The sequence below is a fragment of the Staurois parvus genome, unplaced genomic scaffold (genome assembly GCF_062004578.1).
Source record: "Staurois parvus isolate SC_StPar_1 unplaced genomic scaffold, SC_StPar_1.0 ptg000352l, whole genome shotgun sequence".
NCBI classification, from domain to species: domain Eukaryota; kingdom Metazoa; phylum Chordata; class Amphibia; order Anura; family Ranidae; genus Staurois; species Staurois parvus.
The window spans coordinates 4265531-4282500 of NW_028318148.1; the positions used below are offsets into that span (position 1 = coordinate 4265531).

General features: G+C 42.9%; 1 protein-coding gene across 4 annotated transcripts in view; it reads right to left on the bottom strand.

Moving 5' to 3' along the window:
• RXRA (retinoid X receptor alpha) overlaps positions 1–16970 on the bottom strand; it is a 282995-nt gene that overhangs the window by 11769 nt on the left and 254256 nt on the right. For all 4 annotated transcript variants that reach the window (XM_089684689.1, XM_089684687.1, XM_089684688.1 and 1 more), the window contains 3 exons: positions 5433–5602; positions 4340–4469; positions 574–706 (listed from right to left, as the gene is read on the bottom strand). In XM_089684689.1, the coding sequence (XP_089540815.1) occupies positions 574–706; positions 4340–4469; positions 5433–5602 (433 nt within the window). The remainder of the gene's footprint in view (positions 1–573; positions 707–4339; positions 4470–5432; positions 5603–16970) is intronic.

Below are 16970 nucleotides of genomic sequence, written 5' to 3' on the forward strand. Positions count from 1 at the left end.
AAAAATATTTTGAAATGTTTTGTTACAGCCCAGGCGTACAGTTATGACTTGTAAATTCATATTACCATCAAGAGTGAATAACAAATAAACAAGACCCATGGAGGAAACAGAATAATATTTATCTGGCCTTTCTAAACAGCAGAACATTATTGTTTGCCTCAACGAGCTCTAAAAGAAGCAGACTCAGAATGAACTGACTGGATGCAATCTGGTTCTCAGCATTCTCTCTTTTTTTTTTTCCCAGGATGGTGTTGGAGTGTTGACTACTGCTGACAGGATGTGAGCTGTGACTGACAGACATGAAAAGTTGTGTTACAACAGACATGAATCAGTGAAGTTTTATCTCAACCCCAAATTTTAGTCACAGGAACCCAATGAGAGTATTTTTCTATCTATACAATGCCATTTAAAATGATCATTATTATCAGTATAACCTGCTGTATCCTGCTATGGTATCAGTAAACAGAACTTGCACATATGTTTCAGAAGGTTGCTCTCATCTGCATACACTTCATCCTTTAATCCAAGCAATCAATACAGCTGACATTGAAAAATGGAACATTAACATCCTACCGATCAAAGATGGCTCCTACACCCGCACTGTGCGCACTGTTCCGGTGCACATGAAGACCAGTGGCAAGGAGGATCCCGTCTTTAACAGCTATTGACCGATGTGAGAAGGAGGCAATAAGAAGTTCATTCCAACCTGCATGAAGAGGACAATTAGGCAATTTAGGTTTGACACATCACTCATTCTATCCATTAGGAAAACTATTTTTGTATATTTTTATGTTTATTTCATTGGTTTGTCCATTTCTTTCTTGTTAGAATCCTAGATGTGTTTCAATACCAACTTTACGCATTATCTCATTCTACTGTATGTTCTCCTGTTATGTCCTTACTTGTCGGTCTCTTTGTTAAAAAATTTTTTTTTTAAATGTACAAAATAAGAAAGAGCCTCCTGAGTATACAAACATTTAGGGTAAGTTAGCCCACCCTATATGCTTAACATTGGTTTATGCAGCATTGGTGTCCTTGGTTGAATTCCTGGTAAGGACAGAAAAAAGGTTTATATGTTTTCAATGTAATTTCAGGGAGTGTACTTTTTAAGTGTTTTTATTGCATCGTTTACTTTAAAGAGATATTTAATGTGACATTCACATTTATACCAAGTATGCTCTGATTTACTATTTTAATTGTATTAAATACAGTTACTCGACTGGCCACTAGAGGGAGCTCTTACCGCAGCTGCACTGTCTCTCTCTTGCAGGAAGCGCTCTTTCAGACACACTGCTGTTCTTAATGCTTTCTGAAAAGCAATCTGCAGTAGATCGCTTTTCAGAGGACAGTACAGCAGTTGCTGACAGCTGGTACTACAAACTCTTGATGCCTGTTTTTTAAAAATATTTTTTAACTTTGATTTTGAAATTGCCTAAGGGCTTGTTCACACATGTTTTGGTCTCTCAATCATTATCTGCATTTGAATCACTCTTTGGAGAGCATTTGAGAGGACTTTAAGAGGTGTTGTGTGCCACAACTGCATGCACTGCATGTGGTTGCAGGATGGTTGCAGAGCGGTCCCATTCACTTGAAGTAATAGGAGTATAATTCCTGGGGGGATGGTAAAGGCACATCTCAACTGTGGGGTTTAACCCCCTTAAACTGGTAGTGTGAATGGACCCAATGGCAATTTTACACTGTGGGACCACGCTGCAACTGCGAGCCAAGCGTTCCATTCACTGTCGCGGTGCAGCCCCATTAAACTCAATGGACGAGACTGACAAGCATTACCACATGTCAAACTGCATCCAGAATTTAAAATATGTTTAAGGCTCTTTCAAATAGCCAGGGAGCAGTAAACACAAGTGGCTGAGCCCCTGAACTTTCGCAATACAGCTGGACAGGGCTGTACAAATGCGGCAGCCACAATGTTTTGCTTTGAGGCTGCAGCATTTTAAACTCAGTGTGCAGAGGTTGACAATCACACCGCTTCTCAAATTCGCCCACCGAGTTCAAAGGGGCCACACGCAATTGCAGCATGATAGTGTGCTATTACTGGGTTAAAGCAAGCAGTAAGGAAGCGATAGGTCAAGTGTCCTATGAAAAGCACTCAAATGTGGTCTCTCTTCAGAGGGCACCACAAATGTGAAAGAGCCCTTCAGTGGGTCGTCTGACTCATTAACTTGCATTGTGAGAGTTAGAAGTAAAACATAAGGTAAAGCAGGACACTAAGCCTGTGTATGTAATGAACAAAGATGGTTGCCCCCACACACACACACATATAATTATAATTGAAAACGTGTTTTTTAAAACAACAATATGCTATTGAAATTATTTACATCAACCTGATCTACCATGTTATCTAAATCACATTGAAAAGACTGAATATCCAGCTTGAGTCCCCACAGAATCCTTATACTGCTGAGAGAGGACCTGTCACTTTTTATCTTTTGATTACCAGCTGAAGCATCATGCCATTTTCACATTTCACTAAGCCAGCAAATACCTGCGCACTTCTTTATTGACAGGTAGCTCTCGGGAGACTTGCAGCTGCCCACACTTTTGTAACAGAATAAACTATTTAAATGTAGAGCCATTTTCTCACATCTTCGGCTCACACCAAGGCAGCTATAAATAACTTACAACTCCGCTAAAAGACCATCGACATACAAGGCAGCATAAAGTGTTACAGTCATTCTGGAAGACACAAAATAGAGGCTGTTGTGTTTGATTTTATGCTTTTAGGATGCCATAAAAAGGAAGGAAGAGACTGGCCGCCCTATCGGCATTTGCTCTGCCCTTAAGCTGTGTTTCATCTCTTGTTAGACGATGCATGAGTGGAGGCAGCCTCTGTGCTTAGCTAGATGTTGGCCTGTTAATGTTTCATGTGCGCTCCATCCCCAGAGCCCGTTCCTGCCGCTCAATAATACATGAAGTCGCTAGTTAAAATACTTTGGGGAAGTTATTTAAAGCACGGGCCAGAGCTGTGCAGGACTCGGATCCAGGCTCACTGCCGATCTTCAGAAACGACTGTAATCAAATGTCTTAAAGGGACCAGTCACCCACAACAGGCACCATTTTTTTCTACCCTTCTGGAACAAAAACTCTGATTTAGCTCACTAATTCCAGCCCTTGGAGTCATACTGATCCTACTGCATTCATTACAATGTGAACTCCATGAAAGGTTATATTGTAATTTAAGCTGTTTAAATGCATGCCAGATTGATGAAGTTTGGAAAATCGCAGGGGTCTCAATGCTAAAGTTTCTGACAAACCCAGCTCATCAGCATTTTCCAAAAATGTAAACGTCCATTTTAGATGCTCTGACCCTTTAATTCCTTAAAAGAAGTCCTTTCAATTATTTAAAGAGGTCCTAAACTGGAAAGACTGTCATTTAGAAAAGGAGAATTCCCAAAATCCAAAAACAGTGCCAAGGACTCTTTTAGACTCCCTTCTCTACACTATGTTCAGTATTCTGCAGCTTTTAAATTACTGCTGTACATTCAGGCATGTAGCCGACATAAGGAACATCATTTACACAGCAGAAATAATGCAGATGCACTAAAACAACAGTTACCCGAACCTGGCAAATTTGCACACATGGAAACTGTTTTATATGCTGAAAGGTTTGTAATTTTGTCTAACATGTCCTCAGATTTACACAGCCCTGCCAGACAGGTCAATAACCTCACTTTTCTCTGCTGCAGAGATGTATTACATCTTGGTCACCTCCCAGCTTGTGACTAGAAAAGAAAGGGCAACAGCAAACTGATGAAGCCAACTTTGTCCATCTGTCAGCCAGTTCCTTGCCATTACATGTGCATGTAGCAAAGACTAATTCTCCCTAGTGGTCCTCCAGTCTGAGTGATACTGTGCAGGGGATTAGAGGATCATCAATAAGGCCAAGTTCACACTGTGACTTTATGTGCCCTGCTGCACTGCTATCTGTTTTACTAGGCACCTCAAGGCAATAAGGCAGCACACTGCAATGCACAATAACACGTGACATAACAAGTGTTAATGCACTTCACAAATGTGAACCCAGCCTTAAAGATTTCTGTGACAAATGCTACATATTTCGTGAACACTTTTTTCTAACCAATACCCCACCCGAGAAGCATTAATAATGTCACAGATTTCAATAACTTTGAACTGACAGAAGTGAATAATGTCATGACCAGCATAAAAACGTTAGACGATTCATTTTGTCCCCTATCTTTTCACTAGTGATATTGATGACGGGAAGCAATGAGGTCAGTTCAAGTAAACAAGGTTCCTGCTTGCAGAAAAAGACTATTGGTGCCATGCTGTTAGGAAGCAAAGGACAATGTGCACTCACCTGCTCTCAGCAGTATTACTTGGTCATCCAGCGGCAGCTCTGAAAAATGGGGGATTCTCTTTGCCCATTCCACCAAGGTGAACAGCTGCTTGTCTGCGGCTTGGCAAATGTTGGTGACGGGGTCACTAGGCTGTAGGAAGTGAATATTGGTGGACATTATCAGTTGACAAATCTGGTATTTTTTTCCTCAGCACTGCATTTCATTTTCTGTTTTGGAATCATAAAATTATATATTGAGTTAAGGGTGTGTTCTTCTGCCATTTGTAAACTGATAGGCAAATGTTTTATTTTTCTGTGAATTGTGCTGCTTTCCCTGAACTGCTGTGAAAACCTTTGGAAAACTTTTAAACCTTTTTCTGAAAATTTAGCACATTTGAAAGGTTATCCACTCATTAGAGACCGGTGACATCACTGAGAATGCAGCCTATCCACTCAATAGAGACTGGTGACATCACTGAACATACAGACTATCTACTCACTAGTGATTGGTGACATCGCTGCGAATGCGGCCTATCCACTCACTAGTGACTGGTGAAATCACTGCGAATGCAGCCTATCCACTCACTAGTGACTGGTGAAATCACTGAGAATACAGCCTATCTGCTCACTAGTAACCAGTGATATCACTGCGAATGCAGCCTATCCACTCACTAGTGACTGGTGAAATCACTGAGAATACAGCCTATCTGCTCACTAGTAACCAGTGATATCACTGAGAATGCAGCCTATCCACTCACTAGTGAGCGGTGAAATCACTGAGAATGCAGTCTATCCACTGATTAAAGACCGGTGACATCACTGAGAATGCAGCCTATGTATTCAATGGAAAATGGTGATATTAATAAAAATGAAGCCTGTTCATTCACAAAAAAACAGTCACTTTACTGTAAATATGGGGCTATTCATTCACTAGAGACTTGTAATTATCAGTGAGTAAAACAGAGCACTTCCGTACAGCAGTAAGTCACTGCCATTTCATGCTGGGACTTGCAGTTCTGCCACTATTGGAGAGCTGAGTGTTGGTCAAGACTGACTCTTATTTTCCTGTATTTGATTTTAGACCGTAGATAAAGTATAGGTCACAAGTACTTACAGAATTGGGGGTGAGGCCCATGTTGGCTTCAATGTAAGTTTCAGTCTTTGGCTCCACAGCCAGTTCCGCCTCCAGGATCTTTTCCACAGGCATATCTTCATTAGCGCTACTAGAACACTCCACATCATTCTCATTTCTGTCCTTTCCCCGCTGACGCTCCTCCTGCACCGCTGTGTGACAGAAGAGGACAGTAATTAGCATTGGTCACTATGATACACCAAGTTGAAACCATTCAGGTCAAAGAAAAAAGCATACACAACATAGGAAACAAACTGTTCCAGTTCCAGTCAACCTCCTAGATATTATTCAGCCATAAAAATAATATATATATATTATCTATAAATTAAATGGTGTGTTGTGTATGGATTATAAGAAAGTATAAATAAAAAAAATTACCAGCTCATGAAAATTGTGAAGCAGTTCATGGAGTGTGATTAGGCCTGTTCACACCAGAATGTGGTGCAAAAAAGGAACTTGAACACGCTGCCTTTGCAAAATGTATGCGGGTGCCAATTTTTTTGTAAGGGCACCCCAAACACACCTCTCAAATGTGCTGCATTTGTAGCCACCCAGCCGCCTGGTACCATAGTACCAGGTGGTTTGACGCAGGGAAGTCTGAAAAAGTAGTGCTTCAGCATGCATTCCAGTGTGAACTGGCCCTAAAGCAGATGAAGTGTGACCATAGCCCTCGCCATGTATGGATAGTATTAGAGCCAATTCTTTAACTGGATACAATTCTAATAAATCCCATATTTTTGTTTGCATTTCAAGCTGTACATAAAACATTTACATACAGCAGATCAAAGGGTTTGCACACATCAATCGGATTTCGGCCATTGTTTTTTTATATGTAATTTATCTATACATGTGATACAGGCTATGAGAGCTGAATAAACTGCTGGCTGTCTGTCTGTAACATGCATTTTTTAACTTTACAGCTCCCATTTTTAGTAAATCAAAACAACCCATCAGAAATATGAAGGCATAAACGGGGCCTCTCAGTAACCTTACATGTCTGCATGAATACATTCCTGATGTGTTACAATATACAGAAACAGTATAATTTAAAAAAAATTACCTTTTATTGTTAAAAAGTAGTGACTTTGCCTTCGCATCAGTCTGCTGCAGGCATGAGGAAGAACTTCCTCAGTCTCCTCCACCCCATTGATTAGACCTTACATTTTGTAACGGTCTCCTCCACCCCAGTGATTGGACTTTACATTTTGTAACTTTGTAGCAAGTCAGAAAAAGAATGTGTAGCTGATCTGTGTCAAGATATTTTTAAACATGAACTACCCAGGTATTAGGATTTACATTAATGAACCATCTCTGAGCCAGTATCTTAGTCCAGGTAAGTAGATGCCTGAACAAAGATAGCTCAGTTGATGAAATGATGACGACGAAGGCACTGCCAAGAGGGTGTACTGTGATCTCTGTGAGGGGTAATAAACAACTGGAAGTGTTACAGTTACATATTTGTTATATGCATACTGCACATGAAAAATACATTTGATGTTGGCCACTTTAGGGCTCATTCACACAGGTGTCTAAAACACATTTAGTTGTGTTTCAGTATATAGTTTTGTATGCATCCAAATGCTGCACAATAAGAATCAATGGGGGCATACACACAGCTGCATCTACAAACAAAAATGTGTGCCATGTTTAGCAGCATACAAAAAAGTAGGACATAGCTCTGTCAGGGACCATACAAATCTGCAGATTTTATTGTGTAAATGCATATACATATTCATGCTTAAAGTCATTAGAAGTATTGTACTCTTCTAAATGTGACTACTTTATGCAGGATCTTCTCCAAACTCTGCCATCAAGAACCTGAGTTCCTTGCAGAATATATGCATATGCCTGTGTGAATGAGCCCTTACAAGCCACTCCATCCAAACTGACTCCTGGAAGCCTTCTGTAGTTGCTGGCAAGCTACTGGTAAATCGTATGCTGGATTTAAAAAAAATTTCTCAAGGGGATCCCTAAAAAAGTAAAACAAAAAAGTTTTGATCACTAAATACACAAGGAAGTGAGGTATTTTATATAAAAGAGTTTTTAATCTACAGGAGACCAGGTTTTCTCAGTCCTCCGCTCCGCGTTATCTTTCACCTCACTATCCCATCTTTTACACGGCCTCGGCTTCTGAGAAGCGTCGGGGTGTTCTGATAGCTTTTAAACGCAATCTCTCCTTTGTCTGTTCTAGGCATATAGCGGACCCCACGGGCAGGTATTTGCTTCTGCAGGGCACCCTCTGGGACCAGGAGGTTACCTTTGTCTCTTACTACGCGCCTAACCGTTTCCAGCATAAATTCTTTTCGCATCTTTGCACCATTGTTTCTCGACATTCTAAGGGTCTTCTTCTTGTTATGGGGGATTCGAATGTTACCTTGGATTCCACATTGGATAGGCGCTACGCACGGGGAGCGACCCCCTCTCATGACTTGGTGTTAGAGGAACGTATGCGCTCTCTTTTGCGGGGACGGCGGGGCTAGCGGACGTCTGGAGGGAACTTCATCCAACTGAACGCGACTTTACGTTCTATTCCAATCCCCATGATAGTTTTTGTAGAATTGATCATATATTCATGCAGGTCCAGCAGCTCCCCTCGGTCCGGCGGATAACTATTCCTTCCTCACCCTGGTCAGATCATGATCCCTTGGTACTCCTCCTTGCCCTTTCTGGGTCAGAACGGCGCCCTTTTCATTGGCGCATCAATGACTCTTTACTGACCACTCAGGCTACCTGCCAACAAATAGAATTCTTTTTACGGACATACTTTGCGGAAAACTCGGGATCGGTCTCTTCAGCAGTGCCCCTATGGGAAGCGCATAAGGCCACGGTGCGGGGTCATGTTATACAGCTGGCTGCGGTCCGGAAGCGGGAGCGGGAACGCCGACTCTTGGAGCTTCATTCTCTCCTGGCCTCTGCGGATGCGCGTTGGAAGTCATCTCCATCCGTGGCCCATAAACGCGCTCGGGACGCTCTGGCGACAGAATTGGACCTCCTCGCCTCTTCGGAGGCGGAACGGGCCCTGCGTTGGACCAGACATAAATTTTATTCCTGCGCTAATAAGCCCGGTCCCATGCTAGCCAGGAAACTCAATTCTGTGGGGAAGCCCCATAAACCAATTCGACTTCGACTTTCCACAGGTGGCTGTACTTCTAATCCCCAGCAGATTGTTTCCCGATTCTCGGACTTCCTTTCGCGCCTCTATGCTGCCCCAGATCCTTTCCCTGTGGCCCAGGCAGAGGCATTCTTTCAAGACCTCCATCTTCCCGGATTAACCGAGGCAGCACAGGCGGCCCTCAATGCTGGTGTCACCGTACCGGAAGTGCTCCAAGCGATCAAGTCTTTACGGTCCACCGCGGCCCCAGGTCCCGACGGCTTCTCCGGTCTCTATTATAAAAAATTCTCAGCCCTATTGGCACCTTTTTTAGCAGCCTATTTCAATGAGTTACGACAGGGCTCTTTGCCCTCTCCGGATGCACTTAGGGCACATATCTCTATGATTCCTAAGACGACCGACGATGTCCAGGAACCGCAAGCCTTCCGGCCCATTTCTCTTCTTAATGAAGACCTGAAGATATTGGGCAAGATCCTTAGTTTTCGCATCAATAAATATTTGTGTAGCTTGGTCCACAGGGACCAAGTAGGGTTCGTCCCCGGGAGGCAGGCGGGTGATAACGTCCGTAAGGTGGTCCATCTTATACATTTTCTGCAACAACGGAAAATCCCAGGATTCCTACTGTCCTTGGACATATATAAAGCTTTTGATTCTCTATCTTGGGAATATCTGCGGTTTGTGCTGTCTCGTTGGGGTTTCGGGGATTCTATCCTCTCTTGGATTCAGGCCTTGTATTCCTTTCCTTCGGCCTCCGTTAAATACGCTGGGTATTTCTCGGATCCCTTTCCTGTTGGGCGAGGGACGAGGCAGGGTTGCCCGCTGTCCCCGGCGCTCTTTGTCCTGGCGCTTGAGCCACTGGCTTTAGCGCTCCGGACCGATTGCAATATATCGGGGGTTCCATATGCGGGACAGGAGTTTAAGCTGAGCCTCTTTGCGGACGATGCCCTCTTGACCCTTACTAATCCTCTGACGACGCTTCCTAACTTGCAACGAGTTCTTGAGCGCTTCTCCTTGATTTTGGGTCTACGTATCAATTTAGATAAAACCGTCGCTCTCAATATTACTTTGGCTTCAGATTTGGTTTCGCGCCTACAATCCCACTTCCCTTACCGGTGGGCTTCCTCTTCTCTGGAATACTTGGGCATTCGCTTGACCCCCACCTATGACTCCCTTTTTGCTGCAAATTATTATCCTTTGCTTAGCTCTTTATCTTCTCTTATGCATTCCTGGCAATTTCCGCACCTGTCTTGGATAGGACGGGTTCATTCAGTGAAAATGACCATTTTGCCGAAATTGTTATATTATTTTCGCACCCTCCCTGTGCGGGTTCCTCCTCACTTTCTTCGGTTGCTTCAGGCGAAGTTTATGCGTTTTATTTGGGCCGATAAACACCCCAGAGTCTCTAGAAACACGCTCTTTGCTCATAGACTCCAGGGTGGTCTTGGGGTACCCAATGTAACTAAGTATTATCAGGCGAGCCAGATTGCCCCGCTGTCTATGTTGCATGCTTCCTCCGATGTTCCTCTCTGGGTCCTGCTGGAACTACCTAATTGTGCCCCTATCGCACTGTCAACACTCCTATGGCTTCCCCCTGCCCTGCGCCCTATGGCGCTGAGTCCGATGTTGCTCCATGGCCTACAAGTCTGGGACTCAGTACGTTACTCCAGTGGCCTGATGTCACCCTTTTTGCCCTTGCTTCCAATCGTTAACAACCCTCTTTTCCCACCGGGTCTAGATCACCCGAGGGCATTCTCTTGGTGGGTGGCTCATGGTTTCTCACAGGTGCAACACTTTTTGACTTTTCGGTCCTTTCCCACCTGGAATGTCCTTCGGGAGTCTCGGGATGTTCCCCCAGCGGAATTTTTTCGGTACCTTCAATTGCGGCACTGGCTACTTTTGCTGAGGGCCACTTCTGCTTTCCCATATCAGAAATCTGCCTTTGAACGGCTTTGCCAGCAGCACCCGGGCGCCCCAGGCCTTATCTCCCTTCTTTACGCAGCTTTGAACAGACGCTCGTCTCACACTTCTCTTTCATATGTTGTTCAGTGGGAACGCGACCTGGGAGTGGCTGTGGATCCGGAGGACTGGAGTAGGGCCTGGTCACTCATAGCTAAATGTTCATTTAATACGACCACGCTGGAAGCAGCCTACAAGGTGTTGTTCCGTTGGTACTGGGTTCCAGCTCGTCTGGCCCAGGCTAACCCTGCCTGTAGTGATCGATGTTTTCGGGGTTGTGGCCATCGCGGCGATGTACTGCATATCTGGTGGTCATGCCCGAGGTTGGTTCGTTTTTGGTCTCGTGTGTTTGGCCTCCTTTTCACTTTGTTCCATCTCTCTATACGCCGGGATGCTCGGTATGCTTTGCTTCATTGCCCCATACCGGGCCTTTTGGCTCGTCAGCAGCGGTTGGCTTCCTATTTGTTTTTATCGGCTACTAGGACAATTGCTCAGGCCTGGAAGAGTCCGTTTGTACTTTTCCAGGGGGTGCGGGATCGTATGACTACTATGATGCTCAACGAACAGATGTCGAGCATATGCAACGACTCTCAACATAAATTTTTGAAAGTTTGGGAGCCTTGGTTGCAATACGCCTTTCCCACGCTCCCCCCGACCAGTGTGGGGAGGTAATGGAGTTTGGTATTGGTGCTCGTGGACCCCTGCTCTTTGGTGTGGTTTTTTTTTTTTTTTTTCCCTTTCTTCTCTGCTCTTCTTCTCTCCTTTTCTGTTTGTTTTGATGTGACAGTGGACAGCTGTCTTTAGTTGAGATAATCAAAGTCTCACTGATGTTACTGTAATCTATGTGCCATTGATAGCCCCTGCGTGGGCATACGTTTTGCCTTATTAGAATTAGAGCGTTGTCTGCTCTATTTTGCCTTTTTTATTGGTGCAATTGATAGCCCCTGCGTGGGCGTATTTTGTTGCTTGTGTTTTACACTGTTTAAAATTAATAAAAACCATTGAAATACAAAAAAAAAAAAAAAAAAAAAAAAAAGAGTTTTTAAAACATTTACAGATAAAACTCTATATATGTCAGGAAGGTGATCTGCACCAAAGAAATCTATATCTAAAGCCACAGACTACAAATAATAGATGCTGGGAGTTGTAGTACTGTCCAGTCCCCATCCTGCCCCTGGCTGGGCTTAGCGAGCCTCTGATATGCACCTCATTGTGGGGGAAGTCAGCGTGTCAAATCACATCTCACACTGTCCTCTCCACCATATGCTGAGAAAGTTATTGATGGTGAATCGCACGCGAGCCAAAGGCTGTTTGCTTCTTGCAGACATAGAAACCTTGGGAAAAATACTGTTCTTGGCTGCCTTTCATGAGACAATCAGCAAACGCAGTCCTTCCAGATCAGTAAGAATATTGCCCCTTTATCCCGTTTGATTTTCAGGAACGGCTGGATCACTGCACTGGGTTTTACTGTTTCCATTGTTGTGACATGGGGTGTCGGGGTTCACAGCCTTTTCAGATCGAAAAACATTCTTATTCCAAACACTCCATCCTGCACGCTGCTACTGTGCTATTGACCCTCAACCTGCCTGGGACAAAGAAGGAGCTCTCACTGGGCCTCACTGTACAAATCTGGATGAAATAACCCACTAGGAGGGTGTTTGTTTTCATTGAAAGTCTATTGACTGAGCTCTATCCATACACTTGAATGGTGAGAGAAAAATTAAACAGTATCTGTGGTCAAAATGTAAAATCATTTATTCATTTCCACATTGAAACTCAATTATTTCTAGTCTACTCCTAATAATCTGAATGATCTTCAGTTTGTAAACTTACTTTGTGAAGATCCCCAGCATATACAGTTGTGTTCAAAATAATAGCAGTCAGACATCACTAACCTGATCAATCACTGTTTTTGGTAGAAATGTTATTTCTACAATGCAAATAATTTACTAGCAGGTGTAGTAGAGTAATAGAAATCCAACAGACCCAACAGTCATGACATGCATGCTGCTGATTCTGTGTAATTGAATCACTAATTGAAAGGGACATGTTCAAAATAATAGCAGTGTGGAGTTCTATTAGTGAGGTCATTCGTTCTTTGAAAGCCAGGTGGCAATTATTGCCCTTATTTAAGGAAGGAAGGCAGCAAATGTTGTACATGTTGGTTATAGTGCATTTCTCTCTGAAATTCTGAGGAAAATGGGTCATTCCAGACATTGTTCAGAAGAACAGCGTACCTTGATTAAAAAGTTGATTGGAGAGGGGAAAACATATAAAGAAGTGCAGAAAATTATAGGCTGCTTAGCTAAAATGATCGCAAATGCTTTAAAATGGCAACCAAAACCTGAAAGACGTGGAAGAAAGGAAAAAACTACCATTCGAATGGATAGAAGAATAGCCAAAATGGCAAGGACTCAGCCAGCAATCAGCTCCAGGAAGATCAAAGAAGGTGTAAAGTTCCCTGTGAGTACTGTTACAATTAGAAGACGCCTATGTGAAGCCAAGCTATCTGCAAGAAGCCCCAGCAAAGTCCCACTGTTGGAAAAAAGACATGTGCTGAAGAGGTTACAATTTGCCAAAGAGCACATAGACTGGCCTAAAGAGAAATGGCGCAACATTTTGTGGACTGATGAAAGTAAGATGGTTCTTTTTGGGTCTAGTGACCGGAGACAGTTTGTCAGACGACCCCAAACACTGAATTCAAGCCACAGTACACTGTGAAGACAGTGAAGCATGGTTGCGCAAGCATCATGATATGGGGATGTTTCTCATACTACGGTGTTGGGCCTATTTATCGCATACCAGGGATCATGGATCAGTTTGAATACATCAGAATACTTGAAGAGGTCATGCTGCCTTATCCTGAAGAGGAAATGCCCTTGAAATGGGTGTTCCAACAAGACAATGACCCCAAAAACACCAGTAAACGTGCAACATCTTGGTTCCAGACCAACAAGATTGACGCTATGGAGTGGCCAGCCCAATCCCCGGATCTTAATCCAATAGAAAACCTGTGGGGTGACATCACAAATGCAGTTTCTGAGGCAAAACCAAGAAATAGAGAAGAACTGTGGAATGTAGTCCAATCATCCTGGGCTGGAATACCTGTTCACAGGTGCCAGAAGCTGGTTGACTCCATGCAACACAGATGTACAGCAGTTCTCAGAAACATTGCTTATACAACTAAATATTAATTAAGTGATTCAAAGGAAAGCAAAATCTTCAAACATTTTTCAGTTTATATAGTGAATGTTTGAGTTTGTAAAGAAGAATACAAACGCTGCTATTTTTTTGAACAGACTAGTATTCACTTTTCTTCAGTTTTTTTAGAGGAACAACACATATTTGATCTATTTTTCTTCATGTTTTGATTTGGAATAGAATATGTAGTGTTCCCAATGCATTTGTGCGTATGGAAATAAAAGCTATTAGTAGGATTTTGAGCTTTATTCACTTTTTTCAACACACTATTATTTTGAACACAACTGTACACTCCTTGAATTCTGTGACACATGTTCACTATGCCCTGTGAGTAGGCACTGTTGTGTCACACATTTCACAGAGCCTGCCTTCTTAACTACAGAGAGGAGGAGTTTCAGGAGGCGGGGTCAGTACAGGAATCACTGCTTGCAAGCAGGAAGGTACCATGGGACACGTAGTCCTTAGAAATTAAAAGTACACAGTAGAGTAGAAGCAGCAAAGCATGCAGGGAATCCAGGAAGTTGTGGGAAGAGATAAGCAGCACTCACAACATGAAAGGTGATTTTTCAAGTATGCTTATATTGGACTGTCAAATATAACTATTGTTTGCATTGTATTGACAATGCCGACGTTGTAAAATGTAAATGAAGTTTGTCCTGCACTACTAAACAAGCTGCACAACATGTGTATTATGTAATTAAATGTTGCTTCCTCCGTGTTCATATATGATTGTGAGGTAAAAATAGCATAAAATATAAACATAGCTACCTGCTAACGACTTTAAATGGAATTTTCTGGAAAAAAAGAATTTGGTGCAGTGGTACACTGGGGGCCTTCTGTTGTTTTTGCTGAGTACCATTGTGGGGGAGGGGGTGATTTCATTCCTTTCCTGTACTAGAAAAACAATAGTAATGGTCCATTTCACACCAGCTACTGCATTTCAACGCAGCGGCAGGTGTGCTCTGCAGTGCAGGCACTGCTGATGCGCCTATCTCAGTGCACCGCATTGTTCACTTTTCTCTCATAAAGTGCTATCATCCAGCATTCAGTGACTACACTGCGATGGAAAAGAGAACTGCAAGCAGTCTTTTCTTTCAGTGCACACCGCCCCCATACCACTGCAAAGCATTGTGTGAACTGGCCACACCAGAAACAAGAAATTGTGCCTGATCATATGGTGGGACTGCACAGAAATAGCTGCCCAACACAGTCCCACTGCTTCTAGTGGGAACGGACCCTTAAAGAGATACTAAAGTGTTGATTTTCTTTCTTTTAAAATCACAAACATGTCATACTTACCTGCTCTGTACAGTGGTTTTGCACAGAGCAGCACAAACCCTCCTCTTCACAGGTCTTCCGCTGGCACTCCTGGCCCTGCCCCAATGGCTCCCGCTGCTGCCTCAGCCAATCAGGAGAAAGCCCCTCGGAGAAAAGTGTTAGTAGGGACTACTACACACAGGTTATTTACCTTCATACATACAATGCATGAAGGTAAAAAACCTTGAATCTTCAGAACCACTTTAATGTGAGCACATCTCTACAAAGTGAGGATACATTTCCCATTAAACAGCTGTGATTGAAACAAGTAACACCCCCCATTGTATCCTAATGACAGTTGTAACATTTGGACTTCCTATCACTTTCTGTCCCGGTCCTACTTTCTGTCACTATGGTCATCAGCAAAAACAAAGAGAATGAAAGAAGGGACACAGACAGCAAAAAAAACCTGATAACATGTCTAACCCTTCCAACTTCATCCCAACCTATTCCAATCCAAACAGATTTTTTAGGTTTGAATCCAAGAATGCTTTATTTTTTTAAAATTATTTCAATGTTACAGTAAATGTTTACGATTATCTGAAGTGAAGAAAATATAAGTTTTGATCCTGACGAGAAGAGATTTCCCTACACACAGCTGACTTTCTGTCCTTCCCAGCTAACAAAGACATTCTCATGACACTCTGCACATTAAACCCTCCAATTTTCAGAGCTGCAATGAACAATTATTTTCATAATCGGTTAGCTGGACGATTACTGTTTTGATTAATCGGATAAAAATGTCAAAAAAGTTTGGTGTATAATTTTGTTAATATGTAAAGTTTAGAAAAAAAACTTCAATATCTATATGCAGTGGTAAATATAATTACTGTAACCAACTAATATATATATATATATATATATATATATATATATATATACACACATACACACACACTATTAGAGGTTGAACCTGGTACAGATCATCACACTCATAGATCAACATTTTATTTAAAGAATAAAAATTAAAACAATGTTTTGTAGATTTTCAGGCAGGATTGTAATATAATATTATCCATGGCAGACTCCTTTGTCATAGGCAGATGCACTACATTGCCAAAAGTATTGGGACACTTGCCTTCACATGCATCTGAACTTTAATGGCATCCCAGTCTTAGTCCGTAGGGTTCAATATTGAGTTGGCCCGCCCTTTGCAGCTATAACAGCTTCAACTCTTCTGGGAAGGCTGTCCACAAGGTTTAGGAGTGTGTCTATGGGAGTGTTTGACCATTCTTCCAGAAGCACATTTGTGAGGTCAGGCACTGATGTTGGATGAGAAGGCCTGGCTTGCAATCTCCGCTCTCATTCATCCCAAAGGTGTTTTATCAGGTTGAGGTTAGGACTCTGTGCAGGCCAGTCACGTTCCTCCACCCCAAACTCGCTCATCCATGTATTTATGCTTTGTGCACTGGTGCACAGTCATGTTGGAACAGGAAGGGACCATCCCCAAACTGTTCCCACAAAGTTGGGAGCATGAAACTGTCCAAAATGTCTTGGTATGCTGACGCCTTAAAAGTTCCCTTCACTGGAACTAAGGGGCCAAGCCCAACCCCTGGAAAAACAACCCCACACCATGTTCCCCTCTCCACCAAACTCTACACTTGGCACAATGCAGTCAGGCAAATGTCATTCTCCTGGCAACCGCCAAACCCAGACACATCCATCGGATTGCCAGACAGACAAACGTGACTCATCACATCAGAGAACACGTCTCCACTGCTCTAGTGTCCAGTGGTGGCGTGCTTTACACTACTGCATCCAACACTTTGCATTGCACTTGATGATGTAAGGCTTGGATGCAGCTGCTCGGCCATGGAAACCCATTCCATGAAGCTCTCTACGCACTGTTGTTGTGCTAACCTGTGCCAAAAAGATTGGAGGTCTTTAGCTTTGACTCTGCAGACAGTTGGCGACTTCTGCTCACTGTGTGCTTC